General features: G+C 40.7%; 1 protein-coding gene and 2 long non-coding RNA genes across 5 annotated transcripts; 2 read left to right on the top strand and 1 right to left on the bottom strand.

Annotated features, from left to right (window-relative positions):
• Positions 1–1,197: 1,197 nt before the first annotated feature.
• On the bottom strand, positions 1,198–4,094 carry LOC116721083 (uncharacterized). The gene is made up of 3 exons (XR_004339496.1): positions 3,890–4,094; positions 1,406–1,586; positions 1,198–1,309 (listed from the first exon to the last, which is right to left on the bottom strand). It is a non-coding gene; the product is annotated as an uncharacterized LOC116721083 (long non-coding RNA).
• A 4,715-nt stretch (positions 4,095–8,809) lies between these two features.
• On the top strand, positions 8,810–13,838 carry LOC116721082 (uncharacterized). 2 transcript variants are annotated; one of them, XR_004339494.1, is made up of 5 exons: positions 8,810–9,067; positions 9,153–9,262; positions 10,688–12,853; positions 12,974–13,147; positions 13,325–13,838. It is a non-coding gene; the product is annotated as an uncharacterized LOC116721082 (long non-coding RNA). The 2 variants fall into 2 exon arrangements; XR_004339495.1 differs by having other exon boundaries at positions 13,031–13,147.
• A 6,043-nt stretch (positions 13,839–19,881) lies between these two features.
• On the top strand, positions 19,882–22,692 carry LOC116721002 (transcriptional regulator Myc-B-like). Of its 2 annotated transcripts, XM_032564568.1 has the most exons (4): positions 19,890–20,260; positions 20,962–21,568; positions 21,941–22,114; positions 22,151–22,692. In XM_032564568.1, the coding sequence occupies exons 2-4, from the start codon at positions 20,968–20,970 to the stop codon at positions 22,453–22,455; spliced, it is 1,080 nt and encodes a 359-aa protein (XP_032420459.1). In that variant the 5' UTR covers positions 19,890–20,260; positions 20,962–20,967; the 3' UTR covers positions 22,456–22,692. The 2 variants fall into 2 exon arrangements, with proteins under 2 accessions (XP_032420458.1, XP_032420459.1); XM_032564567.1 differs by having other exon boundaries at positions 19,882–20,260; positions 21,941–22,692.
• The last annotated feature ends 4,538 nt before the right edge of the window (positions 22,693–27,230 follow it).

The following is a 27,230-nucleotide window of genomic DNA, read 5'->3' on the forward strand; positions in this document are numbered from 1 at the left end:
TGTTAAAATGTGTTAATGTTCATCCTGCATTTTATTCTGTTAACTGAAGAATTGATTCATGATTAGAAAGTATTGATCATTTATTGTGTTAATAATAAAAGTCTAAATGTCCCAGAGGTTGAAAATCAAATATCAGTCCTGAAATAATCATCAGGTTAAACTGACTGTGGTATTTCTGGAGCTTTAAAGGTTTTTCTGACTGTGAGGATTTAATCTGCCGTCTCTCTGGGGCTGAGGCTGGCATCAAGCCTCCATGTCTCCATCTGGTTGGTCTTTGTCCCCCACCTGACTCTGTTACCCCGAAACAGGAAGAAACAGGAAATTTAATGAGCTGCAAATGTTTCAAACTTCTCAAAAGGCTAAGCATGGGTTGGACATCAAAATTATCTTATAAAATGTTAGGTGGCACATAAATTATAACATGTTTTATAAAAGAGTTAGAAAAATCCAGCTGATACTTCATGGATAAAAACTGAGCAAATGCAACGTGAGGATATTCTATATCTTTGATTTTATTGTAATCAGCCCTTTAATTATGCAGCAAGGCTGCTTTAAAAGTAATAAATTCTGTTAATTTCTGAGATTAACAGAAATTAATCTGTAAATCTTAACAGTCCAGTGGGAATAAAACTAAATCCAGGCTGTTCTCAATATGTTCCTCTGTTTGTAACACGTCCAGATTACAGGAGAGATCTGCCTGACGACTTTCTGCTGTATGAAATTAATATTGCTTACAATAATGTATTTATGATTCATGGAGAATCATCACCTTAACTTTAACCTTAAAATGGCAGAAACCATAAATTTATCAAGTCTGAAAATAATGAATGAAACCAGAAACCTTCAGAGCTCAGAGAGTCTCTGTGTGAGATGGAGGTGAAATCAGTGAACCTGGGCTGTGGTTTACTGCTCTCTATGTCACAAACTGACATCTGATCATCTGGAGGTTTTTGTTCAGGCTGAAGGAATCATTTCTCACTGTGGGAACCAGACTTCCAACAGCCGCAGTAGTAGGAGGCTGAATGATCTTCTCTAACATTTTGAATCTTCAATGAACAGCCGTTCTGAATTTTCTCAGAGGAGAAATCATTTTTCTGAGGATGATCGTACCTGTTCATAATTGCACAGCTACTTCTATGGTAACGAAAAATGATCTTAAATGTTTCTGTTTCTTTCTTCTGGTACCAGAATGTATATTCATTATAATAACACTGTCCAGTTCCTCCACAGCTGAAGGAGACGCTCTGCCCGGTTCTCCTGGTCAGAGTTAAATGGTCCTGAACCAGCTGTGTTGCCATGGCAGCCAGCGCTGTAGAGACACAGACAGACAGACAGGTGAAGGTTAGTGTGACAGTGTTTGTTCCAGGTGGGCTTTGTTGGCTCCTGATTGGCTGGAAACACTCACCTGAACCCAGCCAGCACAGAGCAGCAGCTGGGAGGAAAAGCATTGTGTGCAGTGGAGTTTCCTCTGGTGAACCTGGGGAGAAGTGGCGCTCTGATGCAGCTGAGGCCAAACAAGGACGAGCTGAGAGATCAGACCAGGGCCACGTGGTTTCTAGCAGAGGAACCAAAGCTCCCATCAGCCCCTGCAGCCCACAGAGAAGAGGAAGCTGCTGATTGGATAATCAGAGGAAGATGCTGATTGGACCATCAGAGGAAGATGCTGATTGGACAATCAGAGGAAGCTGCTGATTGGATAATCAGAGGAAGATTCTGATTGGACAATCAGAGGAAGCTGCTGATTGGATAATCAGAGGAAGATGCTGATTGGATCATCAGAGGAAGATGCTGCTGTTTTCAGCGGTTTAACAGTGAAACCAATCAGCAGGTTGTCCTGGGTCCTTTTACTGCTCACTAAGTGTTTTCTGCTTTACATGCTCATTCACAGTTTATCAGTTTAACTGTTTCTCTCCCAGATGAAGCTGCTAATAGAGCCGTGGCTTTTAACCCAAACAGTTTAGGCCCAATAGGAGAATTTTATTTTCATAATCATTAAAATATTCTATTTTTTATTGGACAGTCGTATTATAAGACACTTTAATTACGATCAGAGGAAGATGCTGCTGCTGCTTTCAGTGTCTGCCTCTCAATCAGAAGGTGGCGCTGTTATGCTGCCTCTGATTCACAATCAGTGGAGACAATAATCAAATCAGCTTCAAAGATAAATATCCATAATGTTTAACTATAGTAATAAAGCTTCAAAGCCGTCAGGTAGATGCTGAATGACAGATTTAGAAGCAGATAAACAGGGAGAATTAAAGGGGGAAATAAAAGCTGATTCGTGTTTCTAGAGGTATTATTAGAGTGTAACACTGATGAGGATAGTAAGAAGATTTTGAAAAAACTGAAAATAGTTTTTACTTGTATAGTTTATATCTATGATGCTGTATTAGGGTCACTGTAGATAAAAACCACTAAAAAATTTTCACCAAAACACTCAAAATTTTAGATTAATCTAAAAAAAATTTCTAGAATATTGTTTTTCCACCATTAGAACATTGAGTCTAAAGTACACAAGTATGATTGACAGTGCTAAGCCCCTCCTCCTGGCTCTGATTGGTTGTTGGTGCATTTCTTCAGATGGTGTTACCAGCTCAGGTGCGGGAGATCGATCTTTTCACTGATTATCTGTCTCAGAATCAGAATGATTCTGAAAGCTGGAAATGTTCTCAGATTAATAATGAAGAATTGATTCATCAATTTATTATTGAAGCTTTTAAATTTTCAGAACCTTCTAGATGTCGAGGTGAAGATTTTTAAAATTATCCTTCATAATGGAACTGACCCACAGCATGACGGGGCAGAGAGCCCGGCATCGCCGTGGCAACAACCGCAGAGCCACAGGAGCAGAAGAAGAAGAAAGGATGTGTATTTAGTAAAAAATAAAAAGTGACAATAAAGTAAAACATTTAATATTTAAAAATTACAAACTCAGATGGACCAAATTACAGATTTATGTGGAAATATTGGTGCATTTTTAAAGATCAAATTTAAAATACTAAAAACTCAGAGTTGGGTAGTAAGTAGTCAAAATTTAAAAAATATATATATATTTAGGAGTATTTTTTTCTACTTTTACTTGAAAATGTTATTCTGAAGTATTTCTACTCTTATTTGAGTAAAACTTCTGGATTCTCCACCCACTGAATGAAAAATTCAGACACAGAAACACCTGCAGGTTTTGTTGAAGTTTCAGACGTTTTTCTTATTGACAGAAACTGATATGGAAATTTTGTCCTTTGCCTGATTTTGATACTTATGTAACCCAGGCTTTCCCTCTTTAACCCTGCAGCTGGTGGAAGACACCCGATGGACTCTGCGTTGTGTTTGTGTGAGGGTGGGACGTGTTCCGTGCAGGAGAGGAATCAGACAGGCGGCTCTTCGTTGTGGGGAAACTTTGGCGCGTTTATTTTGTTCACCTTACAGGCAGTAAACACACTGTAAAGAGTGCAGCAGTTCGCGCACAAAAATCCCCTGCAGGACAAACACGTCAGAATTGTGGTAGTGCCAGCAATTACAGAAAACAACAGCACCCTCTTTTGGAACATTTATGCACTGCTTTACACTTATATGAAATTATTGTAACTTTGGTCCTGAAAATATCAAAATTTCCACTTAACTTTACATTTTGGTCCATCTGATGATGTATTTTTAAATATTAAATGATTGATAATTTTATCAGTTACTCAGTATTTGACTAAACTTTTTAATAAGTACTTTTTTACTCTTGAGTATTTTTTACTACTACTTGAAGTACTGCTTCTCTTACTCGAGTATAATTTCCTCGATCCGCCTGTTCTGGAAGTTTTTACTGCGTTTCTGCTCTTAAACCAACTTTGCACCAACTTTGTTTTTAACGCACAAATTTTCCATAAAGATCCCCACTTACTCTTCGTTGCCATGGTGATGATGGTCTTGGTCATGGCCTGCTCCTCGTCCTCCACCCGCGGGTCGTACCGGTCCAGCAGCTGCATCAGAGGCGGCGCCTCGGGGATGAGCTGGCGGATCATGACCCGGCTGATGTTGGGCGCCTGCTGCAGCAACAGGATGCTGAGGGTCTGCGAGCGGATGCGGCGCCCGGCGGGCTGAGCGCGGCGCCCGGCTCTCCGCCAGCAGCTTGCAGGTCTGGTTCATCTCCACGGCGCGGCCCGCGGACAGGACCATGGCGAGGGAGAGGAAGAGGAGCATCCTGCAGAGAGGAAGGAGAGAGTGACTCTGGATTGAGGCTGGACTCAGGAAATTATGATTGGCTGCCAAAGGACATTTTTTCTCTCTCTCTTTTGTGGAAGTGATTTTTAAAGCGGCAGAAGGAGTTTTAAAATATTCAGTGATGGGATTTTAAAATAAAGAGTAGATTCATTTGCAGAAGTGGAAACGTTTTCCACCTGGCAGCAGGGAAAGCCTGGACTTTTCTCCAAAGATGTCTGAAGACCTCAGTTCTCCTATTAAACGTTTAATTTCCTGATTGAGGAATTTCAAAAGTACAACATAGTAAAAATACTAAAAAAATTGTTCCCCCAAAAAAGTTACTCACATAAATATAACTGCCTGACTAAGATACAAATGATCTTAAATACTGGAAACACAGCAAGCATCTACAGAACATAAAAGTTTTCTAACAAACTAAGAAAATTGACATTTTTCTTTTATGCATAAATTTATTTAACAGCCTGAACTAAAGTCTGACCATATTCAGAGATTAAATCATAAACATAAATGGAGCAGCCAAACCCATTTACTTACATTTTGATGTCAATCCAAAAAGTGAACCAAGATATTAAATATTGACTTTATCTGATTTTATGTAGTTTCAAACAATCTGCCAGCATTTTATTGTCTGAAGTTCAAACTTGTTCATACATTTTTAGTGGAAAACTTTGTTTTGTGAATGTGGGTTTTTGTAGAATAAGAACTATTTCATATCAGATTCTGCACAGATGATGAGTGTGCTAGTGAGCAGGATATAAAATAATATTTCATCAAGAAATGCTTTAATTTATTGGAATAATCCAGGAGAGGAAATATTTTCAGTCACATTTCAGGTTTCAGCTCTCCTGTGCCACCTGCTGGTTCAACCAGTCACCGCAGGTTAACGTTTCTTCAAACATTAGCACAGCAGGACTCCCTTTATACATCTTTTATTTTAATTTTATTGTCTTAAACTTTCAAAATGTCTTCTTTGTTTTGAAGGGTTGGCATCTTGAGCCTTTTTTTGTGCTCTTCTCAGAGGAGCTACCCATTGCATCCTGGGAAGTGGAGTAGAAATGCATAAATCAGAGTTGATCAAAACAGTTGAGTAAAATATATCTGCCACATAGAAATCAGTCCTGACATGAAAGCACAATGTAAACATGAACAAAATATTACATTTATTCTGGCTACAAACGTTTTTCTCAGATGTTTCATTCAAACGTGACAGGAAGCTGTTCAGTAGTTGAAAAGGTTATAAAGGGAGGAGCTGCGTTGCACCAAACATGAGCTAAAATATTCCCAACCAGACCTGCTGCTGCAGCTGCAGGGAGAAAACATTCAAGTTTCCAGTTTTCTCAACTCACAGCCTGACAGACGACACCCAGGGTCCAAACGACCAGAACCATCATTCTTTAAAAGTAAAATGAACTTCAGCCTCTCTATTTTATTTTTAACATTTTGAGGTGTAACATCTGCTGTTAATTTAAGACTGGTTAAATTAAAGGCATCATGTTAGCAACAAAAAAAAACTTCATATCTGGATTTAAACAAAGATGTTTCAGTTTATTTCATTCTACTGTGTTTTTCTAAAACGACACAAATTATGCAAATTGGTTAAAAGTAACGTTAAGCAATGATATTGAGGATTCTTATCACAGTGGACATGAGAACTTCCCTTTAACAGGAAGACTTTCCAAATAGCTCAGCCTGGAGGGGCAACATAAAGCCCTGCGGCGCGCCAAGCTTTAAGGCGCTGGGGAAACTCTGACTTCTGTCTATATCTCCAAGTCGTCTTCGGGCTGATCTTGGTCCGATCCCTCCCCTAGGAGCCGCTTGACACAGCGGACCCCACCCAGAGGCATGAAGCCCCCGACAGCTCCTAGGATCTCTGGGACAGTCAAACCCCTCCACCACGATAAGGTGGCAGCCCACAGAGGGGAAAAATAAAACCCGAAACTGTTAACTGATCAGGAGAAGCCTGAAGGTGGCAGACTAGAGTTAGATCTGGCAGAATGAGCTGGTGTACAATGGCAGCTGTCAATGTTGGTTCTGTCGGATAAGACCAGACCGGAAGAAAGGCCAACCAGAACCAAGATAAACCCAACTAAAGACCCGACCAGACAGGAAGAAAAACCAGACCAGTCAATACGTGTTTTTCTTGCGTGCAGCAAAACCAAGATCTGTTTGTGTTGCTGTGAAAAAGAATAAGATCACCTGCTTTTATGTAGTCTGTGTTTTTCCTAAAACTGCACAAATTATGTACATTGGTTAAAGATTACTGAGAGAAATGCCTCATATTTAGGATTCAAGTGGAGAGAAAAATTTCACTTTAACAGTAAGACTTTCAAAACGCACTTTTTCAAGTACATTTTTTGTTAATGGAGACTGAGAATCCATTTTATTTTTGTTTTTGGTTGTTTTGTTTATTATGTTAATCATATTGCCTGCATTATTACGTCATTTCTATTAAATCGGTGTAAAAATGTCTTCAAACAATATTATCGTAATCTTTTTTTTTTTTGAGGCGCTAGTGGCTCGTATTTTTTTGACGGTAGGCAGACAGGAAAGAGGGTGAGGAGAGGGGGGAAGACATGCGGCAAAGGTCACTGGGAGTCAAACCCGCAACGTCCGTGTAGAGGACTAAGGCCTCCAAACGTGGGGCGTGCTGACCCGCTGAGCCACCACAGCACGCCATCACAATCATTTTTGAGACAATTAATTGTTCAGCAAAATTTGTTATTGCGACAGGCCTATGTGGCTGTTGGCCATTTCTCTTTAAACAACAATGAATCTCCATCTATGGAAAAGTAGAAATTATGAGTCGGGTTTTACTATTTTAGTTCACAGTTCATAAAGTGGGTCTGTCATAGTTTCAGGACAAAACACCTTTTTCTTCGCACAGAACCAGCCTAATTCCAACATTCTGCACTGGTCTTTAGTTTTACCTTATTTAAGTGACTCCAGAGATATTTGGGAAATTAATTACAAAACACAACAGTCACTAATCAAACTTCAAAAAAGACCAAAAAGAGTAATTAACAAGGCTAAGGACCAGGACCAGACTAACTCATTATTTATCCAAATATTTTGCACAGAACTACAAAATACTCTTCAAATAAATAAAGCCAATGCTGTACACAATTTCATTCATAAATATAAAAATAATTCTAAATTAAATTACTGCATTGCCCATTGCAAAAAATCACTAAGCATAGTATTTTACATTGCAAATTGTCATCTGAATAAAGGGGCCAGACTTGATGATACAAGTCAGGCCCCTTATAGCTGGTTAAAATAAATATATATATATATTTAATGGTCTTTACTGTTTTCTTTAGAGGCTGGTTCTAGACCAGATTTACCACAGGGGCCGTGCAGACAGTGTTTTTATGGAGTCACTTAAAAAAAGAATTGAACAAAAACAGATTAATATTTCATCATTTAATAATGTGAACAAAAAGCCACTTGTGTCTCCAGAGATTCAGGTTGCAGATCCTGATTTAGCAGATGGAAAGTCTGATCCTATCTCCATACAGCAGTTAAAAGAGCAGTACTATAATTTTTAATTAATTAAATTAATTTTTATTAAAAATAATTTTAATGTATTTTTAATAATACCGTAAAAGGAAAATTGTGAAGAAAAAATATCTACCACAGAATATTGAAAAAAGACATTTATTTAGTATAATTTCTTTAGAGCCCCTCTGAGCCCCCGTCTAGAACCGGCCCTGGCCTGCAGGTATTTTTGCTTAGCATGTTTTTTCTTCATTGATAGGAAGTCAGATTATCCAAACTGGTAAACCACATTAATAAAATATTAGTGAAATAAAACATTAAATGACCACTGGACAATTATTCATAAAATATATCAACATTTCTGAATAAAACACACAGAAAGTAAAGTAATGTAGGAAATATTTATGTGTTTACTGTTAATCTATTCGTATGATTTGTTCTTTAAATGGCCACTTATTTTGGCTAATGCTATTATTTATTAAATATCATCCAAACTCAACATCCTAAGCAAAGAATCAAACCACAATAGTCAGTTAAAATCACAATAATAAACTTTATCAATCATAACTAAATGTTCTGTACCATGTCAGCATCAGGAGATGATAGAGGATGAAGAGACGCTGATTTCTGGTTCTTTAGGTTCTGATGGGTCTGCGGTTCCTCTCCTGATCCATTCAGTCCATCATACAGCAGCACACTGCGCCACCAAGGACATTCTTATTTTGCCTTTCTATGTCCACAGTTTCCATCCAAACTGAAATTGTTCAGCTTATAATGAACAATAAGCAGAACAATTTCAGCTTATTGTTCAGCTGAAATAAGCTGAACAATGATAATCACGTGATTTAAAAATATAGACGTGATTTAAAAATCACGTCTATATTTTTAAAAGCGTTTTTGCTTCTAAGGATCAGATTTTTTCCTTTTTGCTATTCTGCTGGTTTTACGGGTTTTACTTTGAGTTTGGACTGAAAGCTGTCAAATCTGGTAACTGCCAAACGGCGCCATGTTTGTTTTTTTATGAGCGTGATGCGCATGCGCCGTGCTGGATAGAAATATGACGCCGTTTCGACCTGAGCGTTTAAAAGGCCCGGTTCGACCAGGCCGCACGGAGACGCTAAACCAGCTTTCTGATATTCATCCGCCCTGGAACCCGGATTTAAAAATCTCCTTTTCTCCCAGGACGCCGAAGTGGACGCCCAGCCTAAAAAACTACAAACTTCTGCGGATTCACCTGAAATCGTCTCCGTGTTGATTGGGCCTACTAGTCTGGCGCCTAAACACACCTGCTGAGAATCAGGTGGAGTGGGCGAACAGGCCGCGGGACCGCCATCTTTGAAATCGCTGCGTTTGTTACAAGGTAAGTTATTTTTCAGAATCCTTATTCGAAGTTGTTTGTTTTGTCCTTGGTTAAGTTATGGAGGTGATTTTGTGTGTTTGAACAGCAGCAGAGGACCGACCCGGCCATGGCGTCTCAGCGGTGGTTTGTCTGGCTGCTGATGAGGACAAGCAGGCCGCGGGGCCGCCATCTTTAAAATCGCTGCTTTGTTACAAGGTAAGTTATATTGCAGAAACCTTTATCGAAGTTATTAGTTTTCATCTTATGGCCATAATTATAACTGGGCCGCCTGTTTTTTATTTTAAAATGTTTATTTACTTTATGGCTGTAAAATTCTGAAATGTGCATGGAGTCTTTATTTTTGCTCCTTTTTTCCAGAACAACCTCAGCTGTCTGTATCTGATAGTTATTTAACATTTCTGTCTATTAAAAACTGTGAACAGCTTAAAGAGGGAAAATATCAGAATAGAAATTTCCAGGTTTATTAGTGAAGAACTAAGATGACAGGGGCAAGCAGTTTCAGCTTTTAACTATATTACATAAATACAGAGAAAACTGAAACCTGGCCTCCAATTTACACGTTTTTGTTCCTGTTTTTTATTAAATTATTTCAGGTGTTTTAATTTATTTTTTTTGTGGTTGGCTCTGCAGCAGTTCCTTTCTAGCTGGCACCAGTGAAAGTGTAAATCACTTTTTGCCAAAAGTGATTTTTATTTCCATCCATCCATACTTTATCTAGCAAACTGCAGGTACAGAGGGGTGCTGGTATCCATCTCCAGGGGTCAAAGGGCGAGAGACGGGTTCCCCCCCCCATTCATCTTTTGGCCAAAAAAAGTGCTGTTTTTTTTTTTTTTTCTTCCCCAAAATCACTTTTGGTAAAAATATTAATTGGGGCATTCTTTTTGGAAGCTCACAATTTTATTTTCAGCATAGTAAATATTTATTGTACAAATTGTGCAGGAATCAAGATGAAGCTAACATCTAGCCAGTAGTTGTGTAGCATTAAAATGAAAAACGTTATTTTGTACAAACATTTTACATAACCTGGTTTGCTGATAATATGTCTCTCATGTTCACTGCCTTCAGATATTACTCTTCTGAGATACTTTATCAGTCTGGTTGATTTTCTTTTAGACATTTCCATAGTTGTATGTGTGATTTCAAATCGTCCTCTGCTGTCTTCTCTCTCTCACCGCTACTCTGTTGATACAATACGAAGCTCCGCAGGGAAACTCTGTAGATACAGAAATATTTACTGTAATGTCTACTGCAACATGCACATGTCCTACACAGTTGAAAAGCCTTTTTTATGCACTTTCTAATACTTTTGGATTTTTTTTAATGCTACCAACCGTTCAGGAGTTATGATGCAGAGTAGCTTGGGTGACAAATAAGACGGAGAATCTTTCTTGTGATTGGTCAAGCTCATATCAAACATTTCCCAGGTGGCTACCGTCATGTATCATATATGCCATGAAAGCACAATGTCTCAGCTTTTCTGCCCTTTTTAAATTTTTCTTTATATGTTGAACTGTTCAGGAGTTACGGTAATGGGAAGTACACAATCCGAATCCTGACAGCGGCGATGGGTTGGTTATAAGAGGGTTAAGTTATTGAAGCCATTTTTTTGTGATTAAACAGAGCAGCGGAAGGCCACCCGACCACGGCATCGCAGCGATTGTTTGTTTGGGTGCTGGCGTCCCTGAAATATGGGGAAAAAATGGCGTCTGGAGCCAGCAGTTGATCGATTATGGATAAACTACAATCAAGATGAGGATTCCCTTCAATCAAGCTGAGGATCGCTTCCCTCAAGCTGAGGATTCCCTGCAAGGTGCCTGGCGGATCCGCCCAACCCATCAAAGGTTTGTTAAGTCAAAGAACTGTTCCAATGGCGGGTCCAGAAGACATCTCAAAGTAAGAGCTGCTGCTGGGTTTGATGCTGAAGCGTTTGGCTATGCTGGTTTGTTTTGATTCTCTGCTGAGAATCTATGCGCTCAGAAGGATTCTGCTGTTGAAAATCCTTCTGTCTTGGGTCTTTTTGCTGTTTACTGCTGTGGTCATGTGACCTGGGAAGGTTTAGGTGTAACTAGCATGTTGGAATCTGAAGTTCATGGCTGAAAGTCAGTTGTGATGTGAAAGATGGCTGCCAAAGATTTGGCAACATTTTAGAGGATGCAGGAAGTGATTCAGCTTAGGCATAATAAATAACACCATCATAATCCTTGATAACATACCTGCATATTATTAGTGATAATTTAATGTGGCTATGTTGACATTAATATAGCTGCATTAATATAATTATCTTTTCTGTGAATATTATCAAAGATATTTTTGGGTGAAAATAAGGTCTTTTACATTTCTACATACATTTTTTTTATTTTTTGTATCTACTTAATATTTACCATAGTTTGAAATCTAATCTAAATATTCTTAAAACAGGGTCCATACTGTAATAATCTAATAGCTCAACAAATTTTATTCGCGTTCAACAACAATATAAACGTGAAAATCGATTTATTTCTGCGTCGACTCGGCGGACGGATTCATTTCATTTCATTTCTTCTGGACGACGACGGCCAACAGAGATCTGCTGGAGCTGCAGGTCAGAGGTCAGAGGTGAGGTTTACACAGTCTAATCCACCACCTCTTATTTGCAGGTTTTCATCTGAGATTAACTCGGGTTTCCTTCCAGAGATGATCCAGTTGGACCCGTCTTTCAGTGTTAAGTTTGTTTTTAACCCAGTTTTCCTCCTAGACTAAGCTGCTGGATGACCTGTTGGTTCACCTAACCGTTTCTTTCTCCCTTTAGCTTTTAAAATCACACAAACTGTTTCTCTGTAGATGAAGCCACCAGAGGACCTTCTGCTGCAGCCAACTCTTTTCTCCTATAGGATCCTCCTGGATCCTCTTTTCTTTTTCTGTCTTTCTCTTTATTCTGTCTTTTCAATCCCCGGGGGTCGTGACAGATGGCCTTTCTTATAGAGCCAACTTCTGGTTCTGCTGGAGGGTTCTTCCTGTTAAAGGGAAGATTTTCCTCTCCACTGTCACTGCATGCATCCTCAGTATGAGGCATTGCTTTAGCTTACATAACTTTTAACCAATGTTTGATAACTGCAGTTTTCTTTTTAAATTTTCTTTGTCTTTTTGAAAGTCTTCTTGTGAAAGGGATGCTTTTCTTCTCCACTGTCACCACTTGAATCCTCGATGTGTCTTACGGTGACGGAGAATGGTTTTGAGCTCGTGGTTGAGCGTTTAAGGTCTTGTCAACACCACATGGATGTGGACTGAGGGGATTTAGAAGCCAGTCAGCAGTTTTTGTTGAGATGGAGACTGGAAACACCAAATGGCCTCAGACTGGTAGTTAATGTTGGTATCAAGATGGGCACTATGGTATTGGACTCTGAACCCAACAAAAGGAAATGTTGCTTGCTACTTCTTGAAGCCACTTCTCAAGGCTTTGAAGTCGTCAGATGAGTTGAAGGAAATTGGTAACGAAGGAATACAACGAAACGGTAAATCCATTCCCTGCAGGAAAAACACGGTAGGTTATATGAAAGGAAGATGTTCTGATCTTGGGTACAGCAACCAGAACAGATCCTGTATTCTCTAGTCTGTGATCAAATATGTGCAATTCATTCTAAAAGGTCACCTATTGAAAGTCAAGAACAAAGTGTAAAGGTGTGTGAACAACGGCAGGATGACGGAAGGATAATACCCCGTCTAAAGACCTTCATCGCCCCTCTGCTGCTGGCTGACCTTAGTGACCCTACCATCGGGCTCAGCAGTCTTCCTCAAGAAATGCTGCAGGTATTTTGTGGTTTAAGTGATATTCATAAATGTGTTTTTTGAAAAGTGACATCTTCATTCTGAGTCGTTAGTTTGACCTTAAACCTGCACCCATCATGTTGTCTTCCTGTCCTGTTCAAGAATCCTTCTCAATCATCTGGTTTTCGTCTCTGGCTTCACCCTTCATCGTCTCCCAAGGACGGATGGACGGAAAAGCCCTTCATCGCCTCCCGCTGATGGATGACCTCAGTGACCCCATCACCAGACTCGGCAGGTTTCCTGGAAGAAACCCTAGAAGTGTTCCCAGATGAGCAGGTAACGCAGATGCTTCCTGATCCGGTTCTCCATTTTCACTTGAAATGTTCTCATCAGTCTTCCTCATGAAGTGCTGCTGGGATTCAGCTTTTTTTTGTTGCTGTTTTTGTGATATTGATATGTGATCTTTTGAAAAGTGACATTTTCATTCTGAGTTGGTGTCCTGTGGTCCTTCAGGAATCCTCCTGGATCATCCGATTTCGCCCTTCATCGCCTCCCAACGACGGACAAAAGAAAATGACTGAACTTGAAACAACTCAGTTTCTTTTTTTTTCTGTCTAGGATAATTTTGTTTAGAAATTTCATAATTTTATTTTTATGCATTTAAAATGTCTTTCATTGTTAAAGGTTAGTTAGAATTTAATGTCTGGTTTAGGTTACTGGAGGATAAATCAGTCATTTTTCAACTGTTAACATTTTTGTTTCTCGGTTATTTTTCTCCACAGAAACTACACTGGGTCTGGCGTTCTGATTGGCTGTGGTTCCTTCCTGGAGGAGGACGTTGGCTGACATGACGCTGCCAGCCGACCCTTCTCCGTCTCCGGCTGCCAACGTTTCCATGAACGTAGTAAGTTCTCCTGAACAGTTGCTCTGTTGTGTTTCTGCTCCGTCTTCTCTCAGCTCCAGTCGGTCGTGGCAGGTGGCTGCAGATACTGAGCCCGGTTCTGGTTCTGCTGGGGGTTTCTTCCTGTTAGAGGGGAGTTCTTCCTCTCCACTGTCGCTACATGCATGCTCAGAATGAGGGACTGCTGTAAAGTCAACAACTCAACACAAGCAGTTTGCCGTCGCCCCCTGCTGGTCAGGAGGAGTGAATACTGTAAGTAACGACTCCATACAATCTGCTGGGTTTTCTTTGGTACAAACTACTTAAACTATAATTAACTTTAATCTACTGTGAATTAATAGAAATTGGAATATATGTGGGTGAACTAAAATTATTTCAAAGTGCATTGAGACAACATTTCTGTGAATTGACGCTATATAAATTTTATACTTAAACCAACAAATACACAACCAATAACAAAAATATTAAAAACCCCAAAAATCAATATAAAGATGTTCAAAACACCAACAACCAATACAAAATCCTTCAAAACAAAATACAAAACCCTTCAAAACAAAATACAAAAACCTGCAAAACAAAATACAAAAACCTTCAAAAATCAATACAAAAACCCCAAACCAGCAACTAAACTTAAACAATAAAATAAAGAAACTCAATTAATATGTATTTATAACGTTAATTCACAATGTTGTTGTCAAAGCATTTTATAAAGTCATTTCAATTCAGTCAGATTCCAGTTGATTTTACTTGTCAATATTTTAGATTCAATTAATTATTAAAGTAGTTTAGATAGTTTGTACCAAAGAAAACCCAGCAGATTGTATGGAGTCGTTACTTACAGCATTCCCTCCTCCCGACCAGCAGGGGGCGACGGCAAACTGCTTGTGTTGAGTTGTTGACTTTACAGCAGTCCCTCATTCCGAGCATGCATGTAGCGACAGTGGAGAGGAAGAACTCCCCTCTAACAGGAAGAAACCCCCAGCAGAACCAGAACCGGGCTCAGTATCTGCAGCCACCTGCCAGGACCGACTGGAGCTGAGAGAAGACGGAGCAGAAACACAACAGAGCAACTGTTCAGGAGAACTTACTACGTTCATGGAAACGTTGGCAGCCGGAGACGGAGAAGGGTCGGCTGGCAGCGTCATGTCAGCCAACGTCCTCCTCCAGGAAGGAACCACAGCCAATCAGAACGCCAGACCCAGTGTAGTTTCTGTGGAGAAAATAAACTAAAGCTTTGTTTATGCTAATACTGTCCATTTATATAAAGGTGTTATTCTCCTACACAATGTCCAGTTTGATCCTATGTGTAATAAAACTTTAAAATTCAGATTGTGCAATGCCAGTCTGTAAGTAAAGGAACATGAATAAACCAACAGAACCAGAACCAAGTTGACTCAAGGGAGCCATTTTGGACCAGTTAATACTGTGAGGTCTTTGGTTTAACATCAGAGAGCCATAACGGTTTCTGGTTTTCTTTTTCCCCTCCGTGGGCTGCCACCTTATCGTGGTGGAGGGGTTTGAGTGTCCCAGTGATCCTAGGAGCCATCAGAGGCTTCATCCCTTTGACAGCTCCGTTTGCCACAGGTCCACCGTGGCAATCGGTGAGGGATCGGACCAAGAGCAGCCCAAAGATCGCTTGGAAATATAGACGGTTTTCCTGTTTAAGACTAGAACTATAGATGGAAGTCAGGCTTTTATTTGCCCTCAACCAGGCGATGGGTTGTTGGTTATTTTAAATAGGGATGTTTCTACACCAGTGAAAGTCAGATTAAGCTAAAGGTTTATAGTTGAGGCACTGAACTGACTGAGGGGTTATGAACCAGTTGTGCCGTCCCTTCAGCTGCCTGTTGGCTTCACACGCTGCTATTTCTGGCTTTTCTTTTTTAACTTGACATTTTTTAACCTTAAACATACACCAGGCCTGATTAATGACCAGCTCTACCTCAAGGCTCAGCAGGTTTTCTGGAGGAAACCCTGGAAGAGTTCCTGGGTGACACTTCCTGATTCATGTCTGCATTTTGACTTGAAACTTTCTTAGCAATCTTCCTTAAGGAATGCTGCAGGTATTCATGTTTAAGTGATATTTACAAGTGAGTTTTTGAAAAGTGGTGGTTTGATTCTGAGTCGTTGACGGGTTTGAGCTGAAAGCTGCACTCGTCCTGCTGTCTTCCTGACGTCTCTGTGGAGTCGGACGCTGCAGCTTTATAGCAGAGCAGAAATATCTGAACATGGTTTTAGCTTTAGGCAAATGAATATGTTACCTCATTTGGAAACATTAGAAACTGAATCAGTCAAACTTTTCATTCTCATCCTGATCTTTATCACAACTATGCAGCTAAACTTACTCTTGGTCAACTGATGTTGGTTTGGTCCCAAGAATTATTGACTACTCCAGTTTATATCAAGAATTAAATTCCCGTCATTACTGTATCTCTTTACTGCTAACTCACAGTAAGTATCACTTAAAAAAAGGTATTTTATTTCAGTCATACATATATTCCAATTGATATTAGTCATTATTCAAATTAAGAAACTTTTAAACTACCTAAGGAAGCCTGTTATCTTTAACCACTCTCCTCCTGACCAGCAGGGGGCGACAGTAAAAAGGAAAAACTCCCCTTTAACAGTAAGAAACAATAATAAAGCATTCAATATGTTCCAATGAGTCTTATGTAAGCTACAATATTAATTATACATTCATTACAAAAACATCCCGAATCTTTAGGGTCCCCAAAACTTGTGGCCCTGGACTAAGGCCTGAATGGCCTTTTCTTAAAGTCCGGCCCGGTCAGCAGCAACATTCATACTTTATCCTCAGATTTGTTTGTTTGTTTAGGATAATTCCCAGTTGTTGGAGAAAATGACGGCGCCTCTTGTTCTGTTGCAATAACCAGTAAATGAATTAAAATGAGCTCTATTTCCATTTGCATGATTTATTTTTTTCTTTCTACCAAAAACTAGTTGAATAACCTTCAGTCTGGTGTTTTGGTCTCAACTGAACCTTTTTTAAGGACAATTTTGTTTACAGAGACTTCATAATTCATTTTATTTTTTATTAGTTTTTATGTTTCTTATTTAAAATGTCTTCCAGGTCCAGTGTTGGGTGTTTATTAGAGATTTGAGATCAGACAACCTGAAAATAAAGGTCAGAAAGAAGAAAATGTATAAAGTGGCTTTTCTTCAGACCCATCGGAACCACTAAACTACATCTAAATCCATTCTGGTTCCCTTCATCTCCTGGGACTTGCATGCCCATTTTGATTTGTTTTTTTTACAGGGATGTTCTCACAATCTGTCAATCTGTTGAAATAAAAATGAATGAAAGCAGAAAATTGTAGAAGTTTATCTCTGAATGTGGAGATTTGACATGAAGATTGCTTTGAGATAAGACTGCTGACTTCTTTTCATTTATAACTAATCCTTCGTTAGCTTTTCTGTTTTTTTTTTGGACTACCTTAGTGCAATAAAAGTGACACTAAAATAATATGTTTCAGCTTCACACGCTAACTCAGATTGTTGTACATTCAGCAAACTACCAGAACCAAACCGTTGGGTAACCGGGCTGCTGGCGTTGTTGCCTAGGTGATCTTGAAGCACCGCGATCCGGGTCACGGCACCAAAGATGTAACCCTGTCCGTGTGAGCTGCAACCTCGCTTTCCTTAGACTCTGCGTTGTTTTCTTTAATGGTGGTCGTCGGAAGGAAACTTGAGGCAGGAATCGGACCCACACGGCTGTTGAGGTCGTGGTTCAGACCGTTTATTCGGATCACCCGACAGCGCAGCGGCTTCGCCTCCAGAATTCACAGCGAATGGACCTTACCAAGCTCTGCCCACAACCGACCCACATCATTCTGTATGAAACGTTCTTTCTCTCATTATTCAGGCATTTAGCAAATAAAATTCATTTTGGTGAATCAAACTGTGAGAAAAAGATGTGCGGGTCTTTCTGTTGGGTGTATGTAAACTTGTGGTTTGATGTGTGTATAAACAGGGTGATGTTCTGGTGGAGGTTCTGATGAGTCCGTGTTTGCTTTGTCAACAGGAACCGAGAAAAAGGTTCTGATTGATCCAATTTATTATTCTACAGGTCATATTTTCTCTTCATGTTTTTATCGTCATATTTCAGGAGGTTTAGCTTCAGATCTGTGAAAAAGTGTCCAAGTTAAAGCTGCTGATACCAGCAGCTCATCCAAACAGAACCAGAACCAGAACCTCTGCAGGGTAAAGAAGGAAAATATTAGTGAATCATTATTTATAAATAAATATTTACTGGTCATAATATTTACATTATTAATGTTTCCAGTTCAAAACAGATTCAACTGAATATTTTACACAAACATTTTGGTTTGACCCAAAATGTTTCCAATAAATTCACAGAATAAGAAGTTAGAAAACATTGTGTCCAGATTTATCACTGAAATAAAGGATTAAAGGTGAATCTGCTTTGATTCATCAGAAATTACAGAAAAAAGTGTGCATGATATTTTTCTCCATCCAGAATCATAAGATGACCAATGGGAGTAATGAGGAGGGATGGCCGCCAGGGGGCGCAGTGCAGCAGAAACAATACAAAACACTGTAGAATAATAATAATAATAATCATGGCTGCTGCTCTATCTGCGCTCCTCACTCACAGAATGTATTGGCTACATTTACTGATACATTTAAACGATTTGTTAGATTATATTTATCTGATTTTAGTTTATTTAAAGTTTCATTTTGCTGGTTTATTGTATTGAAACTGTTTTCCGTTGCAACATTAGAGCAAATGAAGGGTTTAATTTTATTGTATTAAATAGTTTTCTGGTAAGTTTAGAGCACAGGTGTCAAACTCAAGGCCCGGGGGCCAAATCTGGCCCACCAGACCTTTTCATGTGGCCCTCTGGACTCCAAATTACATCAATAAATCCTTCCAGGTTTTCACAAATCTGCAAAATTTACACAAAATCAACAAACCTCCACACTTTTTTCTGATTTTACAGCAAATTTTCTCAAGATTGGTCTAAAACATTGAGTTTAAGTGACCTCAGCCTTACTTGATATCAAGTCATAGTCTGTAATAAAAAGTCACATTTAACATCATAAAAATTCCTTACAAACATTTCTAAATTATCACTACAAAATCTGTAATTTTGATTGCAAAAAATCAATCAATCAATCAAATTTTATTTGTATAGCACATTTCAGCAGCAAGGCATTTCAAAGTGCAAACAACTCAAACAATCACAAAATGTTGGAAGAAGGGCTATTTATTGACATTTTAACCGCTCATTTGGTTTCTTCAATATATTCTGGCGCAACCGGCCCTTTAAAAACATTCAGATTTTTATATGGCCCAAGATGAAAATGAGTTTGACGCCCTTAGTTTAGAGAAAAACTACCGTAAGATGAACGCAGTTTGTGATTTCCGCCAGCAGAGGGCAGCAGCGCAGCAGCTCCAGGTTCACAGAAAAACTTTTTATGTTTTTGGGTCGAAGCTGCAATTCTGTAATTATATGATATAAAAACTTGGTGATGATATTTGTTCCTATTTTCTGCCAATAAATTTGGGTTTTAGATATGATCGCCTTCATGAGGTTTTCATAACTTGTTAATATTTAGACAGAATCCAGACTTGATGTTTTAGTTTAGATCAGATTTAAAATATTTTATTGTTTCACTTTCCATCAAATTCTTTCTTCAATGTTTTATTCATGTTTAAAATCAAATATGATTCATTTATTACTGGCCGAATCAAAGCAAATTAAATTTAAATCATTTTTATTTTTTACATTTGTTCTTGAATATTTATTTTGAAAACCTAAAATTATTGGTGAGGTTTAAATATTTTATGATTTTAGGACTTTTAGCGATTTGTGATCATTTATTATTTAATATATTTTTTAATTTCTTATAATAAAAACATTTGTTTGATGTTTTTATTCTATGTTCATAAGATCTATAAATCTTTTCGTTTTTCTATTTGTAAATCATTTTTCAGGTTATTCTCAGTAATAAATCGATCATTTATTTTCCTTGTTTTCCTTCTTTGTTTTTATGACATCATCACTGGATCATCTCGGATTTCCCGGAACTTTCTCCCCTTGCATCATTTACAGTCAGTCTGGACCACCCGAACCGTTACACCGCACATCCGCAGAATAAACTAGTTCCCTCTTTAAACCGGTCCTCCGACCCGGTTAGACCCGGAACCGGTACCGGAGCCCCGCTGCTCTGTCGGAACCAGCGGTGCTGATGCTTCGCGGCGGGTCAGAGAGCAGAAAGAGGCGCTTTTTAGGTTGTTACGTAGAAGATGAGTGGCGGGAACGTCGTGACGTCAGCGGAAAGAAAAGAAGTCGGCGGGTATAAATGCGTGACGTTCGGCTGGATGCGGTGATTCACACTGAGAGCGGAGCGGAGGAAAACATCAGCTCAGGAAACAACAACAACAACAATAATAACGATAATAATCAGTTATTGATCCGGATCCATCGATCAGGTTCTCAGCAAACTTTCCTCTGAAGATTTTAACTTTTTTCTTCAGAAACTTTGAAGATTTCTGTTCAGAGGTGAGTTCATCAGCTCGATTAAATATTCATAAATCTTATATTTAACCCATGATGTTTCTGTTTGACTCTAAATAAACTGAAACATTTGGATCAGAACATCTCAGCTGTTTGATTAAAGTCACTTTTTATGTCCAGATTTATAACAGAACAGAGTTTTATCGTCTTTATGTTAAATAATGTCTGAGTTTTTCAATTAAACCTGATATTAAACCAGAGTTTGATCAGCTGCCGAACTTCTTCTTCTTCTATGGTTTTATGTAAATATGATGATTCAGACTGAATTGTAACTAGCCGAGACAACAGAACCCAAACAGAACCAGCAGATTATCTCAGAAATATGTAAACATGTTCGGTTGACTTTTATTAAAATATATTCACTTTCTCACATTTCCTAGAGAAAAAAGAATAATTTGTTCAAATAAATGCAAACTAAGCAGATATGATTGTTAACATTTTGGATTTATTCTGATCATTTGGGTCTTAAAGGAGATTTTTAACAAAATAAAGCTCTTTTTTTATCTGGATCAGATTGGCTGCAGCTGCTTAGCTGATTATTCCTACGCTTTTGCAGACAGTGAACGCATCACTTTAAGGTTCTGATGGTAGAAACAGATCCTGGTTCTGATGGAGCCAGCAGTTTGGACCCAACAGGATCATTTTATGTCTTGTTGAAGTCACGTTTAGCTCTGTTTCCTGTGCAGGCGGCCATGATGGCGGTCATGTTGGCCACGCCCCCGGCGCCCTACGACTTCGACTCCATGCAGCCGTGTTTCTTCCTGGGCGGAGACGATGAGGACGTCTTCCCCAGCCAGCTCCTCCCTGGTCCCGGCGAGGACATCTGGAAGAAGTTTGAGCTCCTGCCGACGCCGCCCATGTCCCCCAGCCGGACCCCGCCCCGTTCGGACCCGCCGCTGTCCGCCGCCGACCACCTGGAGGCGCTGTCGGACCTGCTGGACGAGGAGCTCCGCCCCTCCGCCGCGCTGCAGTCCTTCATCATCCAGGACTGCATGTGGAGCAGCAGCTTCGCCGCAGCCGCCAAGCTGGAGCGGGTCGTGTCCGAGCGGCTGGCGTGTCTCCGGACCCGGCAGAACCCAACCGACACCAGCGGGCTGGCGGCTGGTTCTGATGCACGAGACGAGACCGGGTACCTGCAGGGTGTGGCGGCGGCGTGCATCGACCCTTCTGAGGTGCTCCCCTTCACGCTGACGGGCCAGAACCAGAACCAGACCCACGACAATGGAGTGGCGATGGAGGTCGGGTCAGAGTTGAGTCTGGAGACGCCGCCGCTCAGCAGCAGCAGCGAATCAGGTGAGAATCAGGAGACGTTTGGTTCTGATACAGTGGCGACCCCAGAGGAGGCCCCGGGGGGCCGTGACCCCACAGGGGGGCCGTGACCCCACAGGGGGCCGTGACCCCAGAGAGTCAGAGAAAGGCTTTCAGAGTCACTTTGTTCCTTTAAGACATAAATGTAAACCCAATAAAAAATACATTTATCAACTTAAAAATAAAATTTCAAAAATCTTTAAAATATATAAATTTTTTGCATGAATATTTATATAAATTTGGGCCCCATCTGGTCGCCACCATGAACATTTTCTAGAGTTTTTCCTTCTGGTCTGATGAAGTTCTGCTCGTCTCTGGTGGAAATTCTCTTCATCCATGTTGGTTCTGTCTCCACAGAGGAGGAAGAGGAGGATGGTGAGGAAGAAGAGATTGACGTGGTGACGGTGGACAGACGGAGGACGTCCCATCAGTCCCCTCTGGTCCTCAAACGCTCCCTCATCGACATCCAGCAGCACAACTACGCCGCCCCGCAGCCTGCTGGGAAACGGCCCAGGTCGACAGAGAGCACCGCGATGTCGCCGCTGGCGACGGCGGCGAGGCAGAGGTGCGGCGGTCGGCGCTGCTGGAGCCCGCGGTCGGACAGCGAGGACGAGGACAGACGCAGGACTCACAACGTGCTGGAGCGACAGCGGCGCAGCGAGCTGCGGCTCAGCCTGCTGGCGCTGAGGGAGCAGATCCCGGCGCTGGCCGCCAACCACAAGGCGGCCAAGGTGGCCATCCTGCAGGGGGCGACGGCGTTCATCCGGGAGGCGCGGGCGGACGAGCGCAGGCTGCTGAAGAAGAAGGACGAGCTGACGAAGAGGAGCAGGGAGCTGCAGCGGCGCCTGGAGCGGCTCCGGACGCTACATTAGCCGCTAAACGGCTTTTAACTAGTTTTCATGTTGGAAACGGAGGCGGAGCTTAGAGAGTCAAAATGACCGCAGGACAGAAACGGGTTCTATCAGAACCGCCGGGTCAGAACCTTTATTTATTTACTCTAATTTAACCTAGCTGTGTTTAATTTGTCCCCCTTCTGTTGTGAAATGATTTTATTTTTATATTTTATAGAAATCAAACATGTCAAAATAAAAGCCCTGATTTGCTTGGACCAGAGGTTCTGTTTTGCTTTGACCCGTTTCCTCTGAACCGGGTCGGATTCACTGGAGGAGAATTTCTGATGTCATTCCTGAGGGATGAACTCAGGAGTGAATCCGATCCGCTGACCCGTTTTCCTGGAATTTATTCCTCCGTATGTTCCGGGTCGATCCGCGGTCCAATCAGACGTGTCCTCTGAGGTCCAGTTGGCCTGGTTCCTGTCATTGTGTCATCCAGGACCGTCTAACCTGGAAGCAGAGGCCCGGTCGGTTCTGGTTCTGTTCCCAGTGAAGTCGGAGGGAAAACTGGGTGAAAGTTCAGCTCCGGTCCGATTAAAGTCCGGGTCTGGGAGACACAGAACCAGGCTGGTTCTGGGTTCCTGGTCCGAAACGCAGAGATAAAAACTCCAGGAATGAAACAGTTTCCGTCATCCAGGGAGAAATTAACCCTTTAACTGCTTTACTGGCAGACCCCAGGCCTTTCCCTTCAAAATAAAAGCATCAGCTTTATTTATCTCACCAGAACCCATCAGAACCAAAACGGTCCAGTTTGTATTGGGCTGCATTTGCTCCTAAATCTGGACTCTGGCAGAACCGCAGCTTCTTCCTTCCTCCTGCCAAAAACAGTAAAACAGGAAGCGGTGGCAGGCGGGTTACACACCCTGAGTCAGAACCTCGGGCCAGAACCTCGGTCCGGTCCGCTGAGTCACGGTCCGGGTCTCCAGCTGGTTCTGCTGGTCCGGATCCGTCATCCATGAGTCACGACTTTCCTCTTCCTGTCGGCTCCTGATCCAGGTTTCTGCTGATCCAGATCCAACCCTTCAGAACCAGAACCAGCTTCTTTATGGAGCCATAAAACAGTTTATTAAAATAAGTTCCAGCCTGTTGGTTAAAATCAGTTTAATTACAGTTTCTTCATCATAATTCAAATGTAATTACAAAAGATTAAATTTAGATAAAATTATCTTGGTTTTTTAAATCATCAGGTTTTGACTGAATATTTATTAAAATGATAAAAATCATTTTTGGGTTTTATGTGTCATTAATTATTAACCAGTTTTTACTGAAGAGGCTGTAAAATCTCATTTCATCACAAGAAAATCCATCTCCACTCGTTTTGGGCTCCTGGTGAACTTTGACCTGAGCCTCAGCAGCTTGTGATGTCATTAACATCCCGACTCCGTCAGCCTGGAAGCTGCCAGACCTCCTGATGGTTTTCTCAGGAACTCACTTCCTGTTAGGTTTTCCTGCGCGCCTCAAACGGCGCCGCAGCGTTCCTGATGGATAATCATTGATCCTCCAGTCATGCAGGAAATCATCCGACGGTTCAGTAGCTTCACACTGTCCTCAGGCTCCGTTACTTTAACTACACCAAACTCTGAAGAACTGCCTCAGTCTGTTTATTACGTCTCATATTTCAAACAGAACTTCCTTCTTCTTCTCTTTGGGCTTTTCCCTTCGGTGTCGCCGCAGCCAATCATCTGTCTTCATTTAGTCCCGTCTCAATATTATAAAGTTTGGATCATTCTTTCTCTCACGATTCGTTTTCTGAACAGATCCAGTCTGACCCGGTTCTCCTCCAGATCTAAAGAACTTCTTTCCATCTATTCGACTTTTAAAGATCTTTCTGGATTTAAAACTTTGTGTTTTTAAGGTTAAATATTTTAATTCTATAATATTTTCTAGACTGAAAATACTTTTTAACAGCAGGTTTTCCCACTGTAATGACCTGAAACTGTTGCCTTCTGCACATGTAGCATCAGCCTGAAGACGAATGACCGGCTCATTAAACACAGAGAGAAAATTAAGATGTTTTTAGTGATGCGTTCAGGTGCTGCTGCTTAATATCCTGGTGTCTTGTTTTTTCAGTATATTAATATTACCTGTTATAAAATATCCTATAAAGAGACAGCAGGTGTATGTTACCTTATATTCTGATGACATTCAGTTACATTTATATCTATACATATATATTTCTATAGATATACATATGCTCATAGCTATATGTAAATAGATAGATATAAACATTATGTATCACCACGTTTTGCATTGATTCTTCCACAGAATACCCATAAAATGAATTAAAGGTCAGAGGTCATTCAGTCTGTTTTCATTTTCTCTCATCTCCTTGACAACAGTAATGTTTTCTTCTCCGGTCTGTTAAGCATTCACTGTTGCTCCCAGCTGAACAGTTAACCAGCTCTGAAATAGACTAACACACACACACACACACACACACACACACACACACACGCACACACACACACACACACGCACACACCTCAGAGCAAATTCTTCTAAACTGTCAGTTTTTACCTTCACAGCCTGAAATGTCCCATAAATTCATTTCTGATCTGCTGGAGGCGTTTGGATGAATCCGACCAATCAGATCCTCAGCAGCCTTTCAGGTGACAATATTACCTGTTGGGACCAAACTCACCTTTTCCTCCCTAAACCTCTGGTGACCTTTTGACCCCTGGAAGCAGAGGATCGACCGTCTCAGGTGGATCCTCGATGCAGAACCTGCTGCTGGCAGGTCACCGCCGACCAAACCTGTTCACATGTGACCGGTTTATTAGGTCTCTGTTTAGATACCAGTAAGAAACATGATGATGATGATGATGATGATGATGAAGTGGTGCTGAAGAGGAGGAACTTCTCTTCGTCATCTTCATCATCATCATCGACCTTCTTTCTGCAGAAACTCCAGATGTTCAACACATCCAGGTTTATTCAAAGTTTCTGTTCCTAGAGAACTCGGTTCTTTTGACCCGACCCGGTTTACTCTGCTGCTCAGAACCGGGTCAGCGTCTTAATCCTGGATCAAATCAGAACCACATTAAATGCTGCAGGTGTTGTATTATCTGGTTCTATAAATAACCCAGCAGCTGGTACCGGTCCAAACGCCTGGATCAACCTTCTGGTTTTTCAAAGTGTTTTGGGTTTGAAGGTGGAGCTGCGGGCCTGAACCCCCGCGACGGGCGCAGCTCCTCTGGGACTCCATGATGCCCCCCGCCCACGCCTGCAGGGTTTTCCTGCGCGTCGGTTGGTCGCCTCCCCACGCTGCGCGGAAACCGAAAGCATTTCAGTCAGCAGACCACCGTCGACCGCAGCTCTGTTTCCGCTGCGCTGCTTCACACATGGAGCCTCGTTCTGATCGAACGGCGGCTGGTTTCTGCTAACAGAAGAAAAACTGAAACTTCAACCAAACATTTTGGTCAAAACATCACAAGTTCATGTTGCTAAAACCATCTAATTCAGGATTAAAGTGGAAATGTTACGCTTTAAATTTTTCCATTTCACATTAAAATTGTTGTGGCTGATTTAAATCTGATCTGCGATGTTTTGGTCTGAGTTCCTGTAGAACCACATGATCCTTTTGGACCAAGAGCAATTCGCTTTAATGCCGTCTCTTTAAATGCAAATAAGGCACATCAAGCCCCGCCCCCATCCACATGGCGCGGCGCTCCACTCCACCATTTCTGAAGTTTATTAGCAGATTATCGGCGCAGTACTGTCACTGAATGCATTTGGATTTTTTGTTCTCTGACACCAAAACAACAACAGCAAAGTCAAACTGTTTATGTAAAAATACTATTTAATACCTGCAGTACAGTTCTGTCCTCAAGGAGCTAACAGCTAGCACACAGCTAACGTTAGCAGAACGCACAATGCTACTGCTAGCAAAACAACGGCCAGGATGTCACAGCAACACACGATAAATTCATGAATTCATGTCTGAAATAGTCAGAATGAACAGACTGTTGATCGGTGGAGAACATCCTGGAAGAGCTGGTGGGATCTGAGTTTCTGGGAAATGTTCCCCCCTCAGTGGGGAAAGTTTGTTTTACGGATGCTGCAGAAATCTGGTGTGGAGGGAAGAAGGAGTCAGTTGTTACGCCCAACAACCCAACAACCAACTGATCCACTTGTAGTGAATTTGCTTAAAAGGAAATCCATGACTTGTTCTGCAGCAAATTACTGTGATGTAATTATTCAAAAATCAAAAAAATGAAACTGAATGGTTTGAAAACATAACCTATCAGAATATTTTACAGAAATATTACAATTTTTATTGTGACTTTATAGCAAGTCACAATAAAAACAAAAACACTGAAAATTAATACTTAACTAGAGGAAACTAAATCCCACTGCTTCAACCAGTGGAAACCAAAAACACAAAACTTGTCCATCAAAAACATACAAAGTTCTGGTTGGACTGAGAGGTAAACAATAAATAAACCAGTCATTACAAGAACTCACCGTAAAGATTTCAGAATAAATTCAACTTTCCCGCTCTGCTAGAGACTCAGAGTACAAAAAAACTAAATGTATGTAAGATTTTCAGTCATTTTCCCTTTAAATTCATTTTATTCCTGTTTAACTGAAGTTTATTTATTAACCTTCCTGCCTGGAGACACTCAAAAAAACTGCAAAACAGCCGAAACACTGAGACAGAGCTGCTTTTGAAACATAATAAATGGAACATTGATCAGCATATTTAATGATTATTGATGGTTTTGATGATGTCACTCATCAGGATGTTTGTTTCT

The sequence above is a fragment of the Xiphophorus hellerii genome, chromosome 6 (assembly GCF_003331165.1).
Source record: "Xiphophorus hellerii strain 12219 chromosome 6, Xiphophorus_hellerii-4.1, whole genome shotgun sequence".
Classification (NCBI taxonomy): Eukaryota; Metazoa; Chordata; class Actinopteri; order Cyprinodontiformes; family Poeciliidae; genus Xiphophorus; species Xiphophorus hellerii.

What these genes read in the sequence shown, in the direction of transcription:
- LOC116721002 (XM_032564567.1), top strand. Translation starts at nt 20,968, where the DNA reads ATGATGGCGGTCATGTTGGCCACGCCCCCGGCGCCCTACGACTTCGAC. An exon ending in CAGCAGCAGCAGCGAATCAG is followed by an intron (nt 21,569 to 21,940) that starts GTGAGAATCAGG and finishes CTGTCTCCACAG; the next exon opens with AGGAGGAAGAGGAGGATGGT.